Genomic DNA, 22,404 nt, shown 5'->3' with positions numbered 1-22,404 from the left:
AGCCCTTCGTCCCCATTTTCAAGGAGAGGCCCAAATCCTCCTGAGCTCAGAGTGCCCTTTTAACCCCTGATCCAAATGTTTGGCAGAGCTGGTCCTTCAGCTCCGCCCTGTGTTCCACCTGAGCCATTGCCCTGCTCCCTCTGAGAGGTCAGTGCACACACACAGTGTAAAAAGTGCAGGTGGGTGCTCAGCACATCCTCTGCGCAAATCTTATCCTTTCCCACTGGATTTGTGGTGTCCCACTGACACCATTCCTTGACACCCAGACAGGGATTTGCACAAAACTTGGGGGATATTGATTCTTGAGACCTTGTTGCCTTTGTTAAATGTTGGTGAAACTGGTCAGTGGGTCCAACCACACTGCACGAGGCAAAAATGGCAAAAGACAGCAAACGTGGAGTCCAAGAAGTTGAAAAAATTGGCCTAAGTGCTCTCAAAGACAGGTGACACCTAGTGTGAAGAAAGGAACTGAGTAAACCCCATTCCCAAATGGGAATCCACACACTGCATTCCCACACAGGGGGTTCTGAAGAGGGAAATTCATGCAGCAAAACTGCCTTGGGTGAGAGTGCTGCAAAACCAGAAACATTGCTGTGTCTTCTCAAAGATCTGGCTCAGTCCAGTTTTAGATGGAGACACTTCCACAAATCACTGATTGTACACGAAGCAGGATTTGGGCTGTGCTCAAGTTTTTAAGAGATTGTCTGGAGCAGCTGGTTTTCCTGTATTTTCCAGTAAAAGGTTCAGTGAGGCACTTATTAAAACAAACAACCTCCACTATTTTAGTAACGTACAAGTAGCACTTACATCCAACAAACAGAACAGAAGATGCTCTCTTACAAACTCACTTCCTACTCTGCAGACACAATGGTTTGTACAATAACAACACCTCTGCCAAGAGATTCCAGTAGAAGACACAGTGACTCAAAAGAAACAAAGTGTAAGTTTATTGGACGTCAACATCTCTTAGTCAAGATCTAAGTAAAGAAAACACACAGTAGAAAAAGTTGTACAAAGCAGCAATGGATTTTACATTACATTAAAGAAAAAGTTGCCTTAAGCTATTAAGTCTCAGTCCTAAAAAAAGTAAAAACCCATCCTGGTGTATTGAACAGATATAGAATGTATAAGGTATACAGGATTATAAACCCAGAGTTGCTTGTCTTACTTCTACAATCCTTTAAAATGACAAGTGATTTTGTGTAACTAACCGGAAAACTCTCTAGAAAATATATTGGATAATTCCAATTTCTAGTAGGAAACTACTCCCCTGTACCCAAGCACTTAAAGTGATCCCATTTTCCTGCTTTTTAAAAAGGGACACTGTCAAGAATAAGCCTTAAAATATGTACTTTATGTGTATTTTGCACTTAACGCTGAAAAGAGGGTTTGTTCTGGTTTTTCTGTACATGTTTGAATTAAAGCTGCTGCTGCAATAGTGGGAAGCTTGTGTCTTTAAAAGATAATATGTACCACTGAGAGTCTGGAAAAGGAAAAAAAAAAAGGATTGAGTCCTTTATTCTGGAATAGCGAGAGGAAAAGCAACATGAAAAATCAGCTGAACCCACAGAATTCTGTTACATTTTTCAGACATCCTCACAACAACTGAGGCTGCCCATAATAGGATTTTCATGCCAAAGGAGCTCAAGTGTTATGACTCAATTTGTTTTTAAATTCTTCAATATTATTTATTAATATAAAGTATTTCTAATATAGGTATGTTAATTTTTTGTATCCAGCCTTTCTCTTGATAGTGTCCCTTTCCGTAGAGCAGTTACAGTACAGTTTTTCACAAGTCATTTTAAATAAACAAGAATCAGTTACATTAAAAATACTATCAGGCTGTGTTCAGCAACAACAGAAAAAAATATTTTAACACTGATTCAATAACAGCAACACTAAAAAAAACCCCAACCAAAACAAACAGATAAAAAAAAACTCCAACAAAAAACAACCCCCTAAACTTGTTTTGATTTTTATCTAAATCTTCTGGTAGGAAAATGTAAACAATTTTATTGAACAGTATAGGCACATGCCAGATTACAGGCTCATGCCAGGTATTTGCAGCCTCACTGTTAGAGCCAAGAAATTAGGCATAGTCTGTCCTTATCCCATGGGAGGAACTCTTTTTAACACTGGAAGCTTGGATCAGCAACAGAGAACACGCAGAGCTTTGGAGCAAACCCACGTGTCCCACTTGGGGCAAAATGAACAACATCAGGCAAAAAAAAACCTCCTGGATGTTCCTGCCTGAACAGGAAACGCAGGCCAAGCCTCTTACAGCTGCTTGGGGTCACAGATAATGCAACATCTCATTTTGGAAACAGCCCAGGGTGACTCTGGGCTCACCCTCTTCACCAGGTTATCTCCTCCATCACCTGCCAGGGGTGTTTGGCTCTGCCTCACCAACAACCCAAAACCAGAGACAGTTCTGTTACTGCTTTGTGTTTTGCTGCCATTGCTCACTTGCAAGGTTGGTCATGGTCCCAATTCAGTAAAGAACTGGCACAGAACAATTTAAAATAAAAAAAAAATAAGACTGATCTTAATGGACTTAAGATAGGCTTAGAGGCTTTGCCAACACAGTGCCTGAAAGGAAAAAAAAGTCCCAAACCAAAATACGTTTCATGGCTCAACACTGCTCCCCTGAAATGCAACACTAGTTTCCACTCCCACTGAAGCAGGATAGTTCTCTGAGATTTATCTGATAGGTTATAAAAATAGCAAAAAAAGGACAGAATTATAGATTCTAATCTATATATTAAAACATCTGCACGTTCCTGTCACAAATTTTAGAAAAAAAAGCAAAACACTTTTTTATATTCAACAAGACCTCTAACTTTTTGTCACTTCAATACACAGCTATAAAATTAAACAAAATATGATGAAAACAGGCTTTTGCATCAATAAATTTGCCTTTTATTTTGGCTGTGGCCAAACTAGACACTCTTCAAAAGACCTATATTTATAAACAAGCAACTAACATTTTTTTCCCATAATTTAAATTTTAAGACATATATTAAAGTTATATAAGTGGAAGCATATTTATCTCGTATCCTCCAAAATAAACACTTCTATCAAGGGCTTTTTAAGATACTGTATAAAAGCTAATAGAAAACCAGAACTGCTATATAAACATCTCATATTTAAATTTTAGAGATCCTGAATTCCTTTACTAAACAACAGGAACCAAATGTAAAAAAAAAAAATTAAAAAAAAATCACACAGAACACGCTCAAAGTGGAAAAAAAAACTTTAAAAACCCCCTCAAAACCAAAGCAACTGAAGAAAAACTTAGGAGGCTACTTAGACCAAAAATATTTTATGGATTCTTTATAACACCTAGTACACTAGGAAAAAGGTTAGGGTTTATTCAAAGATGTTGCACAAGGTTTTGATTTAAAGTGTGTAGAATTTATCATCATAGCACAGAGCAGAATCCCAGCTGGAAGTGAGATGGCTGTGACCCAGCTGAGCTGGTTGCCACCTTCCTTCAGAAAGCACACTGAATTTTAAAAGGCTATAGCTCAACTTTCAGGCTGTTGTGCAGAGGAATCACTGGGGAAACTTAGGAACCATTCTACAAAAACACGTTCATATTTTATACACACAGATTTTTTTTAAACATATATAAAGGGTACTTAGCAAGGCTTTATGTTTTTCTGATTTTTAAAACCAGGTTTAAGTGCAATAACCATTTTATTCTGAAATTGTTTCTGGTAAGAAAGACATTTCTAGTTTTATTAGATGGAATAAAAAAATCAGTAAGTGGAAATGTCACTATTAAGCAAGTACCTTGTTTTACCTGCAATGCCACTGAAAGAGTTTAACTGATACTCAAGCAAATTAGCCTAATCATACTCAGCCACAGTTTGCCTGAAAGAGGACAAAAAAAGAACAACATGTTATTTTCAGAGGTGTCTAGTAGCAATTTTAGATCATAAGAAAAATGAAGCAGAAGAGGCTTGAAATTAACATTGCAATTTTTTTGGTAGCTGAAAAAAATCAGAGGTCCATCCTGAGCTGATTCTTTCAAACTTCACTTACAGGAAAAATAGTTAAATATCTGTTGGGGGAAAAAAAAAAGGTGGCACACTTGGCTTTCACTGAGAAAAATCTGGTGTGTGCCTAAGGGCGCCCATCCTCAGATTCTTAGGAGTTACACTTGTGCTTGATTTTGCTGAATCTCAGCATCAGCTTGCAATTCCACCTTTTGAACTTGGGATACTGAAAAAAACCAGTTACACACATGGTTACACAGGGAATTCAAGCCTCACTCCTGCTCCCCCTGAAACTGGTGACCAAACTCCTGCTGGTTTCAGTGGACACAGACTGGGCTCGGACTCAGCAGTGTGGAATTACATCCCCCTTCTCTGGTCAGGATCACAAACACAGTTTGCATCATTTATGTTCACTCTAACCCACCACCCCTCCGCTAAGTTAAAATTCTAGCAAAATAATTTCTCACTGTTGGTTCACCTCCTACTTCTGGGTAAATATTTCCTTGACTTACAGAAAAAATTGGACCCTTACTATGGCTCCTGGTAAATACGTGTGATCCTACTTACACTAAATGCTCCAGTTGCCATTTGAGGTAAAATAATGGAAGCACACAGAATATCTGCAGCCCATTATTACCACAATTTTCAACAAATTGGAAAATTGCAACACAGTCACATAGGAGTAAAGCGGCAGAAAGAACTACTCTATATGCATTGTATCCATAAAATGCAGTGATTGTAGTGTGATTTTCTCCTCTGCTTTGAGCTGGATATGTACGCTTAATACAAATTTCAAATACATACTTCTTCATTTATACAGGTGTCTATATAAATATTTACATTTTTAGGTTTTGTTAAAACATATCTTTGTACTTCATGGCTGAGCTTATTACTTGTGTTTAGAAACACAACTCATCTCCTGTCCCTTAACGAGCTCTCTCATGTTGATTTAATAGTTATACATTCCTTTGTAGTTAAAATTACAAACAGTTGTACAAATAGTGGAAACAAAACTATGAAACTTGTCTGACATCCATTCAACCTCAGTTCATGTTATAAACAGTACCATTTGCATTATGATGGCTGTTACACAATGACTTCAGCTACCCAAGTATCCATAGGAAATTAGTCTTTGGGACATTATATAAAGCAAAGTACCCCCTCTCTCAATTTCCCTTAGAAAGTTATAATTAAATGGCTGAAAGCAGGCTTGCTGCTACTTCTTATATAAAATCTTAGTAATAATATTGCTGACTTTAGAGTCTATTTTAATTTGCACAAGTTCCATACAACAACAAAACAATTCTATGTTCCCTTAAAATAGCAAACATTCGTATCCAATAACATCAAGATTACTCAAACTTGAGGTTTATTTGTTATTGCTAAAGGTTTCTAAGACCTAAGTCAATACAGCAAGACACTCCATCCACTTCCTCCCAAACTGCCAGTGCATGGCAACCACTTACATGGAGCTTGTGTGTGTTGGTTTCTTTTTGAAAAACAAATTATGACGTTGGTTACAGTATTTCACTACTATAAGCTCACAGTTAGAATCCAAATTGTTGTTTCTCTTTCGTTTAATATGTAACTTTATATATAATACACACACACACACCAACATCACGGGATGAAGATCCATGCATACAATCCAGATGCAATTGTATTTCAGTGTCAAATGAAATAAAATAAAATTTATTCTGTTACTATTAGATCCCAGACCACAGTATTTTAAATTACTCTGCTTTCTACCTACTAACCAAGTTATACTTTTCCCTAATCTCCACATCCAAGCAGCATCACAAATTCCAGATTTTCCATCATCATCATCATCATCATCATTTTGATCCTCTTAAATTTGTAGCCTATGTGGCAGGCCTCTGAGATCCTGACCACAGCCCCCCCAAACCAGCTCTGCAAGGCTTCTCTTAAAGCTAATTGTGTGTCTGTTCGTGGCTCCAGAGACTGAAAGCCGTCTTGAAAGTCCTGTGGCAGAGCTTGCACATGTACTGTCTCTTGAAGGTGATTGCCGAGAGCGGCGGGGCGTGGTAGAAGAGCGTGTCCGACTCCTGCGGCACGAACAGCTTCTCAGTAGTACCGGAGCTCTCCGGCAAGCCCGTGGGGCTGTCGGGCTCCAAAGGCTGGATTTTGGGGAGTGGAGGGGGTGGGGGTAAGGGTGGGGGCGATGGGGAGTTAGCTGGTGGACATATCTCAGGCTCCTTATTTGCGGACTCCTCTGCGGCCTGGGACATGTGGGACTGGAAGTGGCTCCAGAGGCGGAAATTCGTTCGGAAGGCCTTGTTGCACACGTGGCAAATAAAGGGCTTCACGGAGCACAGGAGCTCCTGGTGACGCTCCAGCTGCTTGCGTAAGGTGAAAATCTTCCCACACTTTTCACAGGGCCACAAACTGGGATCTTTCTTGGAGACTACGTCCTTAGGTTCCCTGCTCGTTTCGGTGACCTCGTCCTCTATATCATCTGCAGGCTCTTCTTTGATCTGGATTTTAAACTGCTTGGAAACACTTAAGTCCTCAGGCAGGCATGAAGAGTCTTCAGAATCAAAATTGATTTGTTCTGACGAATCACTGAACACGCCATCCTCCTTTGCAGCAACAAAATTGTTCATTTTATTGGATTCCGACTGCGGAGGCAGCCGTGAGGAACTGGTGACTTCTCCATTGTGGTCCATGAGAGGCAAAGAGAAGTTCTCTGACGGAGCCATTGTGTTCTGATTGTGAACTTCAACCTGATGACGCCAGATGCTGAAGGATGATTTGAAGGTGCGCATACACTCAAGGCAAGTCAGCTTCTTGTACTCACACTTGCTTTCATGCTCGTGCTTCAGCTCTGGAGAGGAAAACCTAAGGCTGCAGTAAGGACAGACAGTGGCGTTTCTGCAGAGTCGCTCGTGGTTTCCCTGCTCAATAAGTGAGGAGAGCTTGGCATTGCAGAGACGGCACTGATAAACCTCCTTGTTTTCCACTGGGCTTTCCATATGAATGTGATCTTTCTGCTTAGGAGCCTTATTCCCTCCAATGGGTTTCTCCCCAGGGTGCATTTTTATGTGCTGTTTGAACTGGGAGAGGAAACGATAAGCTTTCCCACAGTAGGTACAAATATAGGCTCCTTTGGTTCTCGACCTTAAATTCCTTTTGATGACCTGTTGTGCTTGGGAAGCCGACTGGCCCTGAAAGCTCTGCTTGCCACGTCTTAGTTTCACAATCAGAGCTTTTTTGATTTCTCTCTCCCTCACTATATCGATCAGTTTTCTTTGGAATTTTTCATCCAAAAGGGCATGTGAACTGGAAGCTGGTGAGGGATTCTTCACGATTCCATGCTGTGTCTGGCAGTGCGTCCACACTTTGAAATTGGTGTGGAATCTCTTGTGGCATATGTCACAAGCATAGGGCTTCTCTGGATTGTGATACATGTTAACATGGCGGTGAAGACCTGCTGTTGATCTGAAAATTTTAAGGCAGTGTTTACATTTGAATTTTTTATTTGGTCTTGCTTCTTCCATCTCGCTGTATTCATCTTTACTGACATCAGAATCAGGGAAATCGGCATCAAGGTGCGTGGGGCTCGAGCCTTCCTCAAAGTTCTCTTCTGAGCCAGGAGAACCCTGCTCATCCACCTTCAGCTTCTTGAATGGCAGCCTCCTATCATCCTGGAACCTCCTTTTGGCTGGAAGTCTGCTTGGTTCCTTACGGTCATCCTCAGTTTTGAAAGCAAAGTCTTTGTTTGCTGATGCTGAAGCATCACCCACCGTGACGCGTATGATTTCAGCAGGATCTGAGAGGGGACTGCTGGGCTCAGTTTTGATCCGCACCTCCGAGAGAGGGGAAGCGACCTCCCGCTCCATTGACTGAGAGGCACTGAAGGACCTAAGGCGATGTGGGTGTATTACCTGTGGCTTCTCATCCAAGGCCGACTTCTCCGATGACTCTTTCGAGGATGACTTTTGGGATGCAACATTAAATGTCTTCTGGGAATCGTTAGTTCCCGGCGAGGAGCACGAGGATACCTGTGCAGGTTTTAGGTCAACAGAAGGTGAGTAAATAGGAACCTGGCTGTCCATGGACAGTGACCTTCGAAGGAGACTTTTTACAAGGGGCCCACTTCTGTCAATGCTTTGGTTTTCTGGGCGAGACCCACTAGATGGAATTACCAGCCCTAACTTGGAGTAGTAGAGCAAATTCCTGTCTTCCCCTTGACCATTTCCTTTTCCTGCCTCTCGCAACAAAAACGTGGAATCCCCTGCCCCACGCAGAGACAAGACTGGTGGACGTGGCCTTTTCAATGACATCTCTGCAACTTTTCCTCTCAGAAGCTGAGTGCTGCTTCCTGGTTCGCCGCTTGCCATTTCTTTTTCTGCTAAAGACATCTGAGGCAGCACCATGTTCCTTTTCACTAAAGCACTTCGGCTCTGATCCTCCACAGTTCCAGAAGTTTCATGAACCTTTGTATAGCTCACAGGGCCTTCTTTCAGCCACCTCCTTTCAGTCAGTGATAAGTTGTGAAGGGTTTCAGTTGGTTTTGTTACCTGTGGTCTGCTGCCAGCTTTGACAGCCACAGAGGGTGAAGGTTTAGGAGTATGGCTTAAGTCGTGTTGTGTCTGATTTATGCTTTTCGCTTGTGCTTCCATTCTGTTCTGACAGACGATGACACTTCTCTTCTGAGAACTACTTTCATCTTCATCTTGGTAGAGTATTTTTTTCATAGGACAAGATGGAAAAGGAGCTTGAGGACTCTTGGAAACAATATTTGTAAGAAAAGATATTCCAAGACTGTAGCCCAGTTCTTGCACAGCTGCGAGGCTGCCTTTCTCAATGAACAAGGATGAAGAATAAATGTAGTTCAACACATTATCAAAAGCATCTGGCTCACAAAAGTCGAGCTGAAATACTGTCTGAGACTCATTCTCCTTATTTGTGAACAGAGTCTGGAAGTATTCACTGCTGGCAGCCAGAACATTCTTGTGAGCTCGGAATTTCTGGTCTCCTACGATCAGCACAACGTCACACAGCTGTCCCTTGAGACGCTCCTCGTTCAGGGTGCTCAGGAGGGAAATGGCATGTGCTGGATTTATGTAATGCAAGAGCCCCTCCATGATTCTGATGTCCCTGAAAAAGAACAACAACAACAAAGCTGTAGGTTGCCTTATATGAACTGTTAAGAGACAAAGTAAACACATCTCCTGTACTTTGTAAACTGGCTAAACCACCATCAAAGAGCAATTAAAGAAACAGCTTGTGTGTGGAAAGGTTCGGGACTGAAACACCACTGATAGCTCCAAAAAAGCACAGGCATGGGAAGAAACAGCTTATCTGCCCACTCTCAAATATCTTTTTAATTGCTAATCTTACACCAAGAATATTACACCTAACTAACTGGGGGATGGATGGATGGATGGATGGATGGATGGATGGATGGATGGATGGATGGATGGGCTGTGTTCTCCTCCTGCAATACACCTATCCACAGGGAGGAACAGTTCAGTCATTTCACTCTTGATCATCTCTTTCTCTGCTTTAGCCTTATGAAGATCTATCTTGACAACTGGACTGATAAACTCTGGACTCTTGGATCAGGTATGTAAAGCTTAGTTGTAGCAACTCACCTTTCTGAGGCTAAGCAACCCTGACAGTCTCCTGCTGAGAGGACAAATTAAGGGGGTTTTGTTGTCACCTTTAATAGGATGATGGAAAGGGCATTAATACTGGGAAGGGAGAAGGAAACAGCATTATTGTATGTAATCTAAATCCATCATGTTTACTTATGCTTAATAAGTGCTGTTAATATCTACTTCTAACTGTATGTGTCCCCTAAAACTGCACGGGCAGGATCTGGTTTCTGGGAAATGTCAGTTTTCACTGAAGTATCCCTGCATTGCTTTGCTCAGGATGAAAAGCAATCAGAGAACTGAAAATCCTGTTTCATTCATTAGCATTAGAGCACTTTGTGCCCACAACCCATATATCTGAGGAACAGTTACCCTTGTCTGCATCCAAGAGTACAATAAGGGCAAATTAAGCTGCAGTGCAGAAATCTCCATGATCCATGTGATACAAAACACTCCATACTGCAGGATGCCTTGATAACTCAATATACTGCTCCTGATGAGAGCTTAACAAAAGAAGATAACCTGGTTTTAAGTAAAACAAAGACATTCAATGGCAGGAGTTGCAATTTATATATCTGAACATACACAGAGAAATCAACAATATTAAATTCTCTTATTTTTTCATGGACACTCTCTACACTACCTCCAGGATGGTTTTAAAACAAGTCAGTGATGTGTCTGCTAAAAGCAATTATCTTACTTTTACAGCTGATTTGAGAAACTACTATTTTCATTTGTACATGATATATGCAACTACAACAAAAAAGTTTCACTGTTCATCAGCCAAAAAACAAAACTGTAAAGTTTATCAGAATAAAAAAACTACTGAGAAGCTATAACCCCATGGTTAATAAATGAGGATGGTAAATCTTAAAACTAATGGGTATAAATAAGTGATCAAAGTCTAAATTTGTATTATTGAGAAATGGCTTAAAAGATGCTGCATGCAGTGTCTCAGGGCAATGATCATACCAAGGACTGAGCTACCACTTCTACACCTAAAAATACCAAATGAGTTCATAGTGACATGGCAACAGCAAAACCAGAATGCTGCTTCCTCACCAGATCAGTCTTTACTGAGTATTTCAGTGCCTTGCAGTGTCATTTCATAAACACTAATTTATCCTTAATTCACCTTAGATAACTATAATGCATAATTGCCCCACACCTCCATCTATAAAAAGCAGTGAAGTCAGTCTCAATTTCAGAAAGCAATCTGGTTTGTTTTGCTTTCTATGTTTTAGAACACCGGGAGGATGGAGGTGGGGGTGTGAGGATGGTGGTTCATTACCCTCCTCCTTTGTGGATGCCACTGCAATTTAAAGTGGCAGAGTGTGGCTGGCCCTCATCCAGTTTCATGGTCTGAGCACCCATTAACACTTACAGAGTTGTAAGTGCTCCAGGAGGGCTCCAGTTTTAAGTGCTCTTTCCCTTCACCTGGAAGAAAGTGAGTTTGCAAACTCAAGTGATTCCTCTGGGATGCAAGTTGCAGAAGGTAACTGCAGCTAGCAGATCAACAGAGCTTAGGAAACTTTAAGTGTGGTGTAGAGACACCCAACAGAAGCTGCTGCATACCCACACTTCAAGGACACGGTGGAAAGAGTGTATTAGTCAAATGTTTTTAAAGATTTTAAGATCTTTCATTTCAATCTGCTTTGCCCTTGTGTTTTTAAAATTGGCAGAGTAAACACCGTGTAATTACTATGTGTCCCTCTGCCCACATAACCCAGCAGTGCAGTGTAACCAGGAGAGAGTGGTGTACAATCTGCAGGATTAAAGCAGAATCCAGCAGTCAGCCATCCTTCTGGCCACAGCTTCCTTCTTCATTCCTACAACAACTTCAATTCATCCCATTAAACACCGCAGACATAAACATCCCTCCAGTCACGCAGGGTGCAATTTAACTCTGTCACTTTAACAGCAACCAAGGCTGCAACGTACACAAATGGCAAAGGACCAAATCAATCCTCCAAAGGCAGCTTTAATCCTGGTATTTCCTAATTCAAGGGCTTGACTTTCAGCTTAATAGCCTTTAGACATAACAGGCAGAAATTAAACAATAGCAAAAAACACACCAGAACTGCTTCTCAGAGCCATTTAAAGACATCTATCCAGATCATGTGAAAGCCTGAAATATTCAGAAGTAGAAAAAAAATCAACCCAAGGAATACCTGAGTCAGAGTACAATGTGTTAAAATTTCACTACATGAATACTTTTCAATAACAAAGTTGATCCAAGTCATCCCTGCTCTCTTGTGTTCATCTCACCTGCACCCTGCAGGTCACTCCTCGTTCAGCTGTGCCAGTACAAATATTTGCAGGCCCGTATGATGTAGCAGAACAGACAATAAATAAACACCCAACATTATTTCTTTTCAAACGCTGGTTGATTTTTGTAGTGAACCACATCAGGAACTATTGCATTGGCAATAGGAACAGCCACAGGAGACAAGAACTGGTTCCCCAAAGCCAGCGCTTGCCTGCCTGTGCTTAGCCCCACACAAAGGCTGCCCTGGCACCCTGTGTAGATACACAACTCTGGCAACCTCCTGTAACACCAGATTTGGTTCCAGGTGTTTGAGTACTCCTACTTCTCAGTGTTAGAAATGAGAAGCTTGACTCAGCCAATATATCAAGCAGTAATTCAATTTGTTAATTAATATGGTAAGGTATGAGCAAAACCAGCGCTGGGTACAGTGGTGGGGGTTTTCCCCTCCAAGTGCACACTGATTGCTGGGCTTGCTGGTATTTATTGATCATGCTCATGCATATTCATAAGCTGTCTCAGCAGTTTCTACTTCCAATTTTTTACATCACAATTCTATACTTCAGGATTCTAAATCTATGATGGTGATGTTTAGTGCCTTTCCCATTTCTATACTCTATTGTGATCTATTCCAGGTTTCAATATCCCAGGATGTGCATCCCAGATGGTGGGGTCCAGCTTCCAGATGTGGGGTCCAGCTTCTATTTTCTAGGACCATTAATCCATGACAGTGATGTCCAGCTTCCCTTTTTGAAATCATTAATCAGTGATGTTGATGTCCATCTTCCTTTTCCAGGATGTTTTCACTGTTTCATTAGGAGCTTGGGATGGGTTCACTTCCCTCTTTTGTTTAAATCCCTTATATATTCTAAAGCTACAGTTTAAAAATCCTCTAATACAAAGCAACATTCAAAGCTATAATTCAAAGGTTCTTATTACAAAACAGCTTAAGACTTATAATAGTTAATTGCAAACAAAAGATTGATTCAAAGGCCTTCTTCCATGCTTTGTTTTCCTCAGTTGTTTATCAGAACTCATCTTTATAACTGTCCCATGTCCGTGTTCCACACATTTCACAATTACAATTACACAGGTTACCTTTATTTACCTGACACGAAACACAACTTTGTACTTCACATCAGCACTAGATTGTTTTGTGATTAGCTACCTAAGATCTTTCCTCCAGATAATATGCTTTTCTTCTCTCTAACCTTTTTTTCCAGCCACCCTCACTACTGACTGGAAACAAAGCTGTGTTCCTTTTCCATGATGTTCAGGTGACATCATGGAAACAGCAGGAGCACATCAGGAAATGTCCCACAGCCTGGTGGCAGGTGCCTCAGCTGGTCCTCAGGAGGAACAGTGACTAAGTTTAGACTCCAGACCCACAAGGGCCAGTGCAGCAGGAACCTTTGGGAGGCCACAAAGAGATTTTGGTGTCAGCCTTCACAGAATCACAGGGTGGGTCAGGCTGGAAGGGACCACAGTGGGTCAGCTGGTCCAACCCCCCTGCTCCAGCAGGGCCAGCCCAGAGCACACAGCACAGGATTGTGTCCTGATCAATCTGGAATACCTCTAGAGAGGGAGACTCCACAGCCTCTCTGGACAATCTGTCCCAGTTCTCTGTCACTGCACAGGGAAGAAGTTCTTCCTCATGCTCAGGTGGAACTTCCTGGGCATCAGTTCTGCCCATTGCCTCTTGTCCTGTACAGTTCTCTGTCACTGCACAGGGAAGTTCTTCCTCATGCTCAGGTGGAACTTCCTGGGCATCAGTTCTGCCCATTGCCTCTTGTCCTGTTTCTGGGCACCCTCCTGACACTCCCCCTTTCGATATTTATACACATTAATGAGGTCCCCTCTCAGTCATCCCTTCTGCAGGTTGATCAGGCCCAGCTCCCTGAGACTTTCCTTGTAAGAGATGTTCCAGTCCTCTAATCCCCTCCTTCAACAGCCCTCCACTGGTCTCAGAAAACTAGATTTCAAAAGCCTAAGTACCATATTTGGTATAACATTGTTTTTATTTTATATTTTGAACAAGGACAGAAAAAGATGCCTCTACTATTTCAAAATAAGTTTTGTAAACACAGTGGGTCAGCTGGTCCAACCCCCCTGCTCCAGCAGGACCAGCCCAGAACACACAGCACAGGATTGTGTCCTGATCAATCTGGAATACCTCTAGAGAGGGAGACTCCACAGCCTCTCTGGACAATCTGCCACAGTTCTCTGTCACTGCACAGGGAAGTTCTTCCTCATGCTCAGGTGGAACTTCCTGGGCATCAGTTCTGCCCATTGCCTCTTGTCCTGTTTCTGGGCACCATGGAGCAGAGCCTGGTCCACCCTCCTGACACTCCCCCTTTAGATATTTATACACATTAATGAGGTCCCCTCTCAGTCATCCCTTCTGCAGGTTGATCAGGCCCAGCTCCCTGAGACTTTCCTTGTAAGAGATGTTCCAGTCCTCTAATCCCCTCCTTCAACAGCCCTCCACTGGTCTCAGAAAACTAGATTTCAAAAGCCTAAGTACCATATTTGGTATAACATTGTTTTTATTTTATATTTTGAACAAGGACAGAAAAAGATGCCTCTACTATTTCAAAATAAGTTTTGTAAAATGAAATCTCAGGAAAGCTCTTCACAAGGGAAGGGTGAAAAAGCTTAATCTTAGACCCAGCAGTTTCTTGATCTTTAACAGCAACCTCCCTTTGAAGTGGTAGCTCCCCTTCCTTTCCTCTGTTCCTTACTCTCACATCTCCTCCCAGCCCTGTGCTACTCTCCCCTTCTTTTCACCAGCTCTGCTGCTCATTTGATCTCTCAATGAGTTGATTCAATTCCCTAAAATTAAGCAGGGAACAAATAAACAAAATCACTCCAGATTTTTAGATCTGTTTGCTATTTTCTAGGACAGGCAACTTAATCAGCTCACTGAGAGGTCAAATGAGCATCAGGGTTCCAGCAAGAGGAGCCAGGCACCTGCCCATTCCTTGTCAGGAAGTTGTTCCATCAGCTTCCTCCATCTGAAATTTCACCTTTAGAAATAACAGAGCCACCAACTCTACAGCTGAAACATTCCAGAAAGAATCAGGCAGATATTGAGGTGTGGTTTCAGTGTAACAGCTGTACCCTCAAATACACGAGCAACTAAGAGATGCTGATGTTGCCTTCTGACTTCCATGATAAGGAAATCTCTGTCAGTCCATTAACAGCGTGCTGGGGGGCAGTGGGAAAGATGATGTTCTGAAACCCTCCTTGAAATGCAATATTGCAGCAAGGAGTGCCAGGTCTGTGAGAAAATGCAGGTGGAAGCAGAGAGTATGAGGATGGAGGAGGAAACACAGAGGAGAGACTGAACAGATTTAAACAAGGAAAACACAAAAGAAGCATGGCAGGGACAAACCCACTAAAGAAAGCAAAGAAATGTGCATTATAAGAGTCAGCCAAAAAGTACAAGTGACTTCCTGGGGCACCTCCTGGAAAATGCAAGAATATTGCATTCATTTGAGTGCTTTGCTGAGGATCTGATGGTTCTGACAATTCTGGTGCTGTTTCAGATGCCTGAAGAGTAGAAAATTCCCCTACTTTTCTGTCAAAAGTCCAGAAGAAAAAGGAACTTCCACTGCTTAAGCTTCTACTTAAGGACCCTATGCTGGATTTTATGATTTGAGTTTGACAAGTTTATAAAACGTCTCTTCTCTTATCAACAGCCTCTGCAACACAGATACCCTCCCATACCACATACAAATATACACATCTCCCTTTTTACCCTAAAACGTGCAGGTAAAAGCTGCAAATCCACATAGGAATATTGTTTGTATTTCTATAATCTTTTTCTACCTAAACACTTAAATAATCTCTTGCTGCAAATTTGGGGAATCTGTCTTCCTGGATTTAATGAAATGAGATCTCACTGCTGTTGCTGTATTCTACTGCAGACAGCACTGTGAACTCTCTCCATGAAGTGAAAAAAAAAAAAAAACCAAAACAAAAAACCAAAACCCCAAAATTTCTCATTTCCAATAGGTCAGCAGCACAGAGAGACTCACTGGTATGAAGGCAGGCATAAAATCACATAAATAACATGCTTGCTAGTGTGTGAAATTGATGGACTAATTTCTACCTATTTATCCACCACACATATAAAAGCAGAAACTTAGGGAGAGAAAAAGAAGAAATTTTATAATCATAGATTTACAGAATGGTTGGGGAAGGGACCTTGGGGATCACCCAGTTCTACCCCCCTGCCATGGGCAGGGACAACTCCCTCCAGAGCAGGTTGCTCAGAGCCCCATCCAACCTGGCCTTGAATGCTTCCAGAGATGGGGCAATCTGTGCCAGTGCCTCACCACCCTCACAGTAAAGAGGTTTTTCCTAATATTTAATCTAAATCTACTTTCAGTTTGACTGTTCTGCAGTCTACTTTGCTCTACGCTCTAGACAGATAATTAGCAGCTAACCTGACACAGACATGGAATTGACTCAGAAATTAGAGGCTACTTTTCACATTCAGATCATATCCTCAGTTTCACGTTCTGACGCTTAAAATAGCTCCCCCTGACGTGCAGCAAACTGCAGAATGTCAGAGCACAAAGCTCCTCTTGTCATTCCCATTCTTGTTTACAACCCAGGGTGCAATTCCATCTTACTCTCAGAGCAGTCTGAGGCATCGCTCCTGCAAGGAGCAGCCCGTGTCTCCTCCTCCTCCTCGGAGGAAGGGCAGCCTGTGTCAGAGCAGGGAGCAGATCCAACAAGGATGGAAGAGACAGGGCAGGGAAATGCTGGCTGGGAGCTCTCAAAGTTCTTCCTGAAACATTTAGTGAAGATTAAATCACATCAAACACAATTTCCTATTTGTCCTGGCCTCCATGACTCGACTAAAAGGTGTGTAACTCAGCCTCCAAATTGCTATAAACTAAATCAAAATTAACAAGTTTTAAAAACACCTTTCCCCAAGAGTTCTTCATCTTTCATGCCCTTGAAATGTTTGTTTTGTAATGCAAAATACAAAGCAACGTTTGCTTGATGGGACAAGTCTGAAAGGCTTAATGGCCATCAAATTTAAACACTACAGAAATCTCATCCCCAGAAATACTTTTTGTCATTTTTTTGGTAAGAGATGCATGAAATCTGAAGAACTGAAGACCAAATGTGTACACCTGTACTATTTCTACACATTGATTTTATTGTTTTATTGGCAATGCTGAGATATACTTATCAAATGGAGTAATATTCAGTCACCTGCTTTACTAGATGAGACACATTAACTGGCCTAATTCACATTAAAAAGTTGTCTACACACTACTTTTAATTTTGGTGGTGTAGTAAAAATGACAAACCCTAATTGTGGTCATAATTCTATTACTATAATGGTGCTTTTTACAGGCACACATCCCTGTAAGGTACTATTTTATCAACAGAAGAGTTATCACACTGTTACTATAATGGTGCTTTTTACAGGCACAGTGTATTTTGGATGGGAAGAGAAGCCACACATCCCTGTAAGGTACTATTTTATCAACAGAAGAGTTATCACACTAAAGTTTCTTTAAGAAAATAAGACATGAGGGGGAAAAGTCATAAATTTAATCTGAAAATTAAATGCTGAATATAAAAGCTGAGCCTAAAAAGTTCCAAGTGAGAAAGTTATGATTCAGGGAATTCAGGTATCTTCCTCCCACTGAAGGATCTAAAGAAAATGTCATTCAGCCATCACCAATTCTGGCCAAGATCCTGGGAAGATGATACAGGAAAGACAACAGCAATTTTACCTGAGCTTTAAGAGATTTACAAGCTCATGAATAGCATGTGGAAGATTTTCAGTTTACTCCAGCCCACAAGCAACTGAAGGTAGGCTATGTCTTACATAGTTAAAAATAATTAATTTAAAAATCCAGCTCCATGAACAAGAGCACTGTATTCTCCTTACTCCTCAGAAGTATTTATGAGAATTGAGATGGTCATATTTTTACTGGAATTCCAGGAAATTTGGCCCTTAACCTCAACAGCTGACAGACTGTACTCAGAGTTATGTCTTGGTACAGAATAAATAAATTCCTTTGGGTTATGACAGAGTGTGGCAGTGATTAGAAATCACTGTAATTCTGCTGCTTTTCCTTCCATGGCTGTTAATTTACATTAAAAGGGGCTTTGTGAGGCATATTTACTGTCAGAAGTACTGTGTTTTTCAGAAGTACTCTGAAGATACTCACAAATCTGTCCAGAGCAGTCTGTGAGGGGGTGGGTGGGACACTCACTGTGCCCTGTGTCAGAACTGTCCCTGCAGTAACCACAACTTGTCAGAGGTTGATGAGAATGAATTGCAACCTAAATGTTCCTCACACTGCTCAGTACTGAGGTAGGATAAACCTTGGAGATTAATGCTGCCAGACAAAAAAGGGAAAAATATTTCTCCCTTTCCCAGTGAATGCAATTTAGTTGTACACAAATTACTATCAAAGGAAAAGTTTTGTGGCATTTAAAAAATATGTTTTTTGTACAAAGGATTTTTCATGTCTTCTCATCACAGTGCATGAAGAGGATTTGCACAAGAAGGATGTGGTGTTTCACTACATCTCAGAGGGAAAACCCCTCAACAACCAAGACCAGGGGATTTTAAAACTTTTATTTGTGATGGACAGCAAGATTGATGAATTGATGGGGGTGGATAGGGAAGGAGCTTAGGAAGACTGAAGACTTGCCCAACACTTGATTTCCTTATTCACAAAATATGCCTGAACTGTTCCAGAACAGCAAAATACAGAAAGTAGTCAATAAGAAAAGACAACAAATTTCTTTTTATTTCACTGCTGATTGAAAGAAAATATAAGACAACTGATGTCTTAATATTATCAGTAGGGAAAAAATGGAAATACTACAGTACAAAGACCAATATTAAACTACAACAAATATTTGGGAAGGAACCCCCCCCTGCACAAAACACTTATTTTAAAGCAGGGCACATTGCAGTCTTTCCATGACTTTGCTGCTTCTGAAAACTTTTGCTGCTTTCTGAGGAACAAACGAAGGAGCTCAGCTGCTCAAAAGTTTAAGGAGAGCTGAAATTGTTGCAACTGCAGCATGTGACTCAGAGCACAGCCCCTCCCAGTGCAGAACAAACCCAGTGCTGATTACAGCCCAACTTCCTCTCCCCTCGAGTCCAGGCTGGGTCACACGCTGAAGTTATCACCATTTTGCAGATAAAGCAAATTTTAAAACCCTGAAAACTACACAGGGTTGGTTTTTAACAGTAACTGCTTCACATCCTGAAGCCCAAAACAAAACAACTTTAATACAGTGAGAAAGCTCAAGGCTTTCTGCCAAGGTGTCCTTTTAAATCCACAGGTTGATCTGTGGTCCACCCCTAACTAATTCTGAAGGAAGTGTGATCAGCCATCACTACGAAGATGATCAGAGCACTTAATTCTCTGTGTGCAAGCATCACACACAAAAGCCTCCATGAGCTCAGAAAACCTAATTTCTCAGCAATATCCAGCTTTTTGCTGATCCAGTGTGAGATGGATGTGGCAGAGTATCACCCTGGCACTTGAAACCTACACATGGGAACAGGAGGCACAGAAGTTCACATTTATCACTGGATGTACAGCACAAAAAGAACTTTGGGAACTTCCTAAAAGCTGCTGCCTGCTTTATATTCAATAAGAATGCTAAAGGGTAAGTTACCTTGAACAGTGAAGCAGAATCAGGGGAGCTCACAAGGGGTGAAATCCCCAAGGAATCCTGGTGTGGCTCTGCAGCTGAAAACTCCAGAGGTTCTGATTTGTGACATCTCCCTGCAAGCCCCTCCTGAGAACATGCAAATGACAGCTCTTGAAATGGTCACAATTCAGTCAGGGTGGGTGGACCTTCCACAGGTAAACAAAATATTCTTTAGACATTACAACTCTACAGCATATGGGTGAAACACACATCTGAGAGAATGGTTGTAGGATTCCCTCCACCCAAGAGATGGCCACATAATTTGGGGTTTTTTTTGCTAACAAGGTTTATAAAAACAGTTGCTTAAATTTGCTCCAAACTTCCCCTCAAGAGGATCAGCATAACGCTGGTGGAAAATTTTAGTCAGAGCACTTTGTCAGTTTGAGCAAAGTCAGAACAGAACACTAAACCTACACATAAAACAGTACTGGATTTACCTGCAGTGTGCATTTACCACTCCTGATTTAACATCAAAAAGACTTCCTGTACAAAAATACATTTTTAAAAATCTAGTTTCACGTTATTTATCTAAGGATAAAGTACTAATTTTTAATTTAACCATGAGATATTGAGTGTATTCACAGAAAGCTCTGTTGTTGTGTAATTCATCTCAATCTCTTCTTGTATGTAAAGCCTACCTACCTCTTACTTCCACTGGGAGTCCAACTACAAAAAAAGGAAGAGCTACTAAACCAATTGCTATTTAATTATTAAGATGAGCTTACTCAGTACACACACATTCCACAATTATTTCCTGTCTAATACTAACTCCTTGAAGTTATTCTCCTGTTTATTTACACAAGCCTCATCCAACCTGAACATAAGATCAGCTTGGATTTTACGGAGGATTATAGCAAGGTTCTTTCTGACAGCTGCGACCAGGTAAAACACCTTCCACAACCTTCTGCACAGGCACAGCCCACCGCTGAGCATTTCCCCACCTGGCTGTGAAATGTGCCTCATCCTTCTGATGAATAATGCAGCCACACTTCGTTTACAGAACCACAGAATGGGTCAGGCTGGAAGGGACCACAGTGGGTCATCTGCTCCAGCAGGGTCATCCCAGAGCATTGGGCTGTGTCCAGATGGTCCTGGAATATCTCCAGTGAAGGAGGCTCCACAGCCTCTCTGGACAATCTGCCCAGTGCTCGCTCACTGCACAGGGAAGTTCTTAAGTTGAGGGGGAATGTCTGAGCATCGGGTCCCAGCCATTACCGAGCAGAGCCCGGTCCAGGCTCGGACCCGTCCCCTTTCTCGACCGACAGACATCGATGGTGTTTGGTACCTGCCTGCACTTACACGCGGGGACCTCGCTGGGAGGAGACGAACCGCGCTCTCCCTTCCAGACACAGCGGGCAGGAGCCGTGTCCCCGAGCCACGACCCTGCCGCCGCCTCTCTCTGCTTCTACAGCTCGGGACGGCAGCGGGGGCAGCGCCCGGAGCCGCCGGCCGAGGGGGAAGCGCCGGTCCCTCACAGCCCTGGGGCGGCCGGTGCTCCTCACACCGCTGCCTGCTGTCCCTCACACCGCTGCCTGCTGTCCCTCACACCGCTGCCTGCTGCCCCTCACACACCGGTCCCCAGCGTCCCTCACACACCGGTCCCTCACGCCCTGCGGCGGCCGGACCCTCGCGGCCCTCACGCCCCGCAGCAGCGGGTAACGGGCTCCCGAGGCGCCGCAGCCCGGGGAAGCCGGAGGACGGCGCGCCTCTTCCCGCTCCCCCCGCCTGCCTTCCTTCCTTCCTTCCATCCATCCGTCCTTCCTGCCATCGCTGCCGGCCGCGCTCATGCGCCCTGAGCGCTTCCCCCGCGCCTCCCCCTCGGGGCTGGGGCGATGTGGCGGCGGCGGCCGCGGGCACCTCCCGCCCGCTGCGGGCGCCTGCGCCGCGCCCCGCCAAGGACGGGGGGGAAGAGTTTCGTAACCGGCGCATGCGCGCGGCAGCCGCATCCCCGCTCGGTGGAGGAAGGGGGGGGAGGAAAGGAGGAAAGAGGAAAAAAAAAAAAAAAAAAAAAAAAAAAAAAACCTCCCCCGAGCGACCGAGCTACCGACCGACCGCCAGCCTGCCCGCCTTCCAGCGCGGGCAGCACCGCCCGCAGCGCCACGGCCGCCGCCCTCAGCCCGCCCCGCCGCGGGGAAACTGAGGCAGCGGCCGCGCGCCTGGGGGTGGCTCCCCACAGGGGGGACTCACACACACACAGACACGGAGGGACACACAGACAGAGGGACAGGTCCCTGTGGCAGGGGACAGAGCGGTTTGGGAGGTGCCGCTGTGGTAACCCGCACACACCGCCCCCCCCCCCCGGCCCAAAAAAACCACCTCAGAGTTACGTCAGGAAAAGACGGGTTTGTGCTCGGGGAGACCCGCGCGGCGCGGGGAGCCCCCGGGACGGGCGCGACACGCGGGCGCTACTCACCCTGTCCGCCGCCCCCCCCTGCTCGCCCCCCTCGGCGCCTCCGCTCAGGGCTCAGCCCGCGCTGCCGCCGCCGCCGCCGTGATTCCATCCATCTTGAATTTGACGTCATCCCACAACCGAGGGATGAGGTCATCGCGGGGAGCGCTCGTCACGTGCGCGGCGCCGCGATTGGCCGGGCCGGGGTGGGGGGGACGCCCCCCCCCCCGGCCGTGGCGCTGCGGGTGTGAGGGGGAACCCGCGTGCGGCGTTAGGGCGAAATTCGTGCTTGTTTCGTCGTGAGCTTTTATCGTGGCGACTATTTTTTTATTTTATTTTATTTTACTTTTTTTTTTTTTTTTTTTTTTGGGAAGGCCCAGTGTGGTCCCTGAAGGAGCACCGTGCCTGGTGCCACCC

At 43.5% G+C, this 22,404-nt stretch overlaps 1 protein-coding gene across 5 annotated transcripts; it reads right to left on the bottom strand.

Moving 5' to 3' along the window:
- Window positions 1-2,896: 2,896 nt before the first annotated feature.
- On the bottom strand, window positions 2,897-22,197 carry ZBTB21 (zinc finger and BTB domain containing 21). Of its 5 annotated transcripts, none has more exons than XM_039729375.1 (2): window positions 21,915-22,197; window positions 2,897-9,122 (listed from the first exon to the last, which is right to left on the bottom strand). In XM_039729375.1, exon 2 carries the CDS (start codon window positions 9,107-9,109, stop codon window positions 5,933-5,935), a length of 3,177 nt encoding a protein of 1,058 aa, XP_039585309.1. In that variant the 5' UTR covers window positions 9,110-9,122; window positions 21,915-22,197; the 3' UTR covers window positions 2,897-5,932. The 5 variants fall into 5 exon arrangements, with proteins under 5 accessions (XP_039585309.1, XP_039585308.1, XP_039585306.1 ...); XM_039729374.1 differs by having other exon boundaries at window positions 22,012-22,197; XM_039729372.1 differs by lacking the exon at window positions 21,915-22,197 and adding an exon at window positions 21,195-21,544.
- Window positions 22,198-22,404: the final 207 nt, after the last annotated feature.

The sequence above is a fragment of the Passer montanus genome, unplaced genomic scaffold (genome assembly GCF_014805655.1).
Source record: "Passer montanus isolate IOZ18808 unplaced genomic scaffold, ASM1480565v1 scaffold69, whole genome shotgun sequence".
Classification (NCBI taxonomy): Eukaryota; Metazoa; Chordata; class Aves; order Passeriformes; family Passeridae; genus Passer; species Passer montanus.
This window is presented reverse-complemented; position numbering and strand designations above follow the sequence as displayed.

What these genes read in the sequence shown, in the direction of transcription:
- ZBTB21 (XM_039729372.1), bottom strand. Translation starts at nt 21,544, where the DNA reads ATGCGGCTGCCGCGCGCATGCGCCGGTTACGAAACTCTTCCCCCCCGT. An exon ending in CCGCAGGGCGTGAGGGACCG is followed by an intron (nt 9,123 to 21,194) that starts GTGTGTGAGGGA and finishes GTTCTTTTTCAG; the next exon opens with GGACATCAGAATCATGGAGG.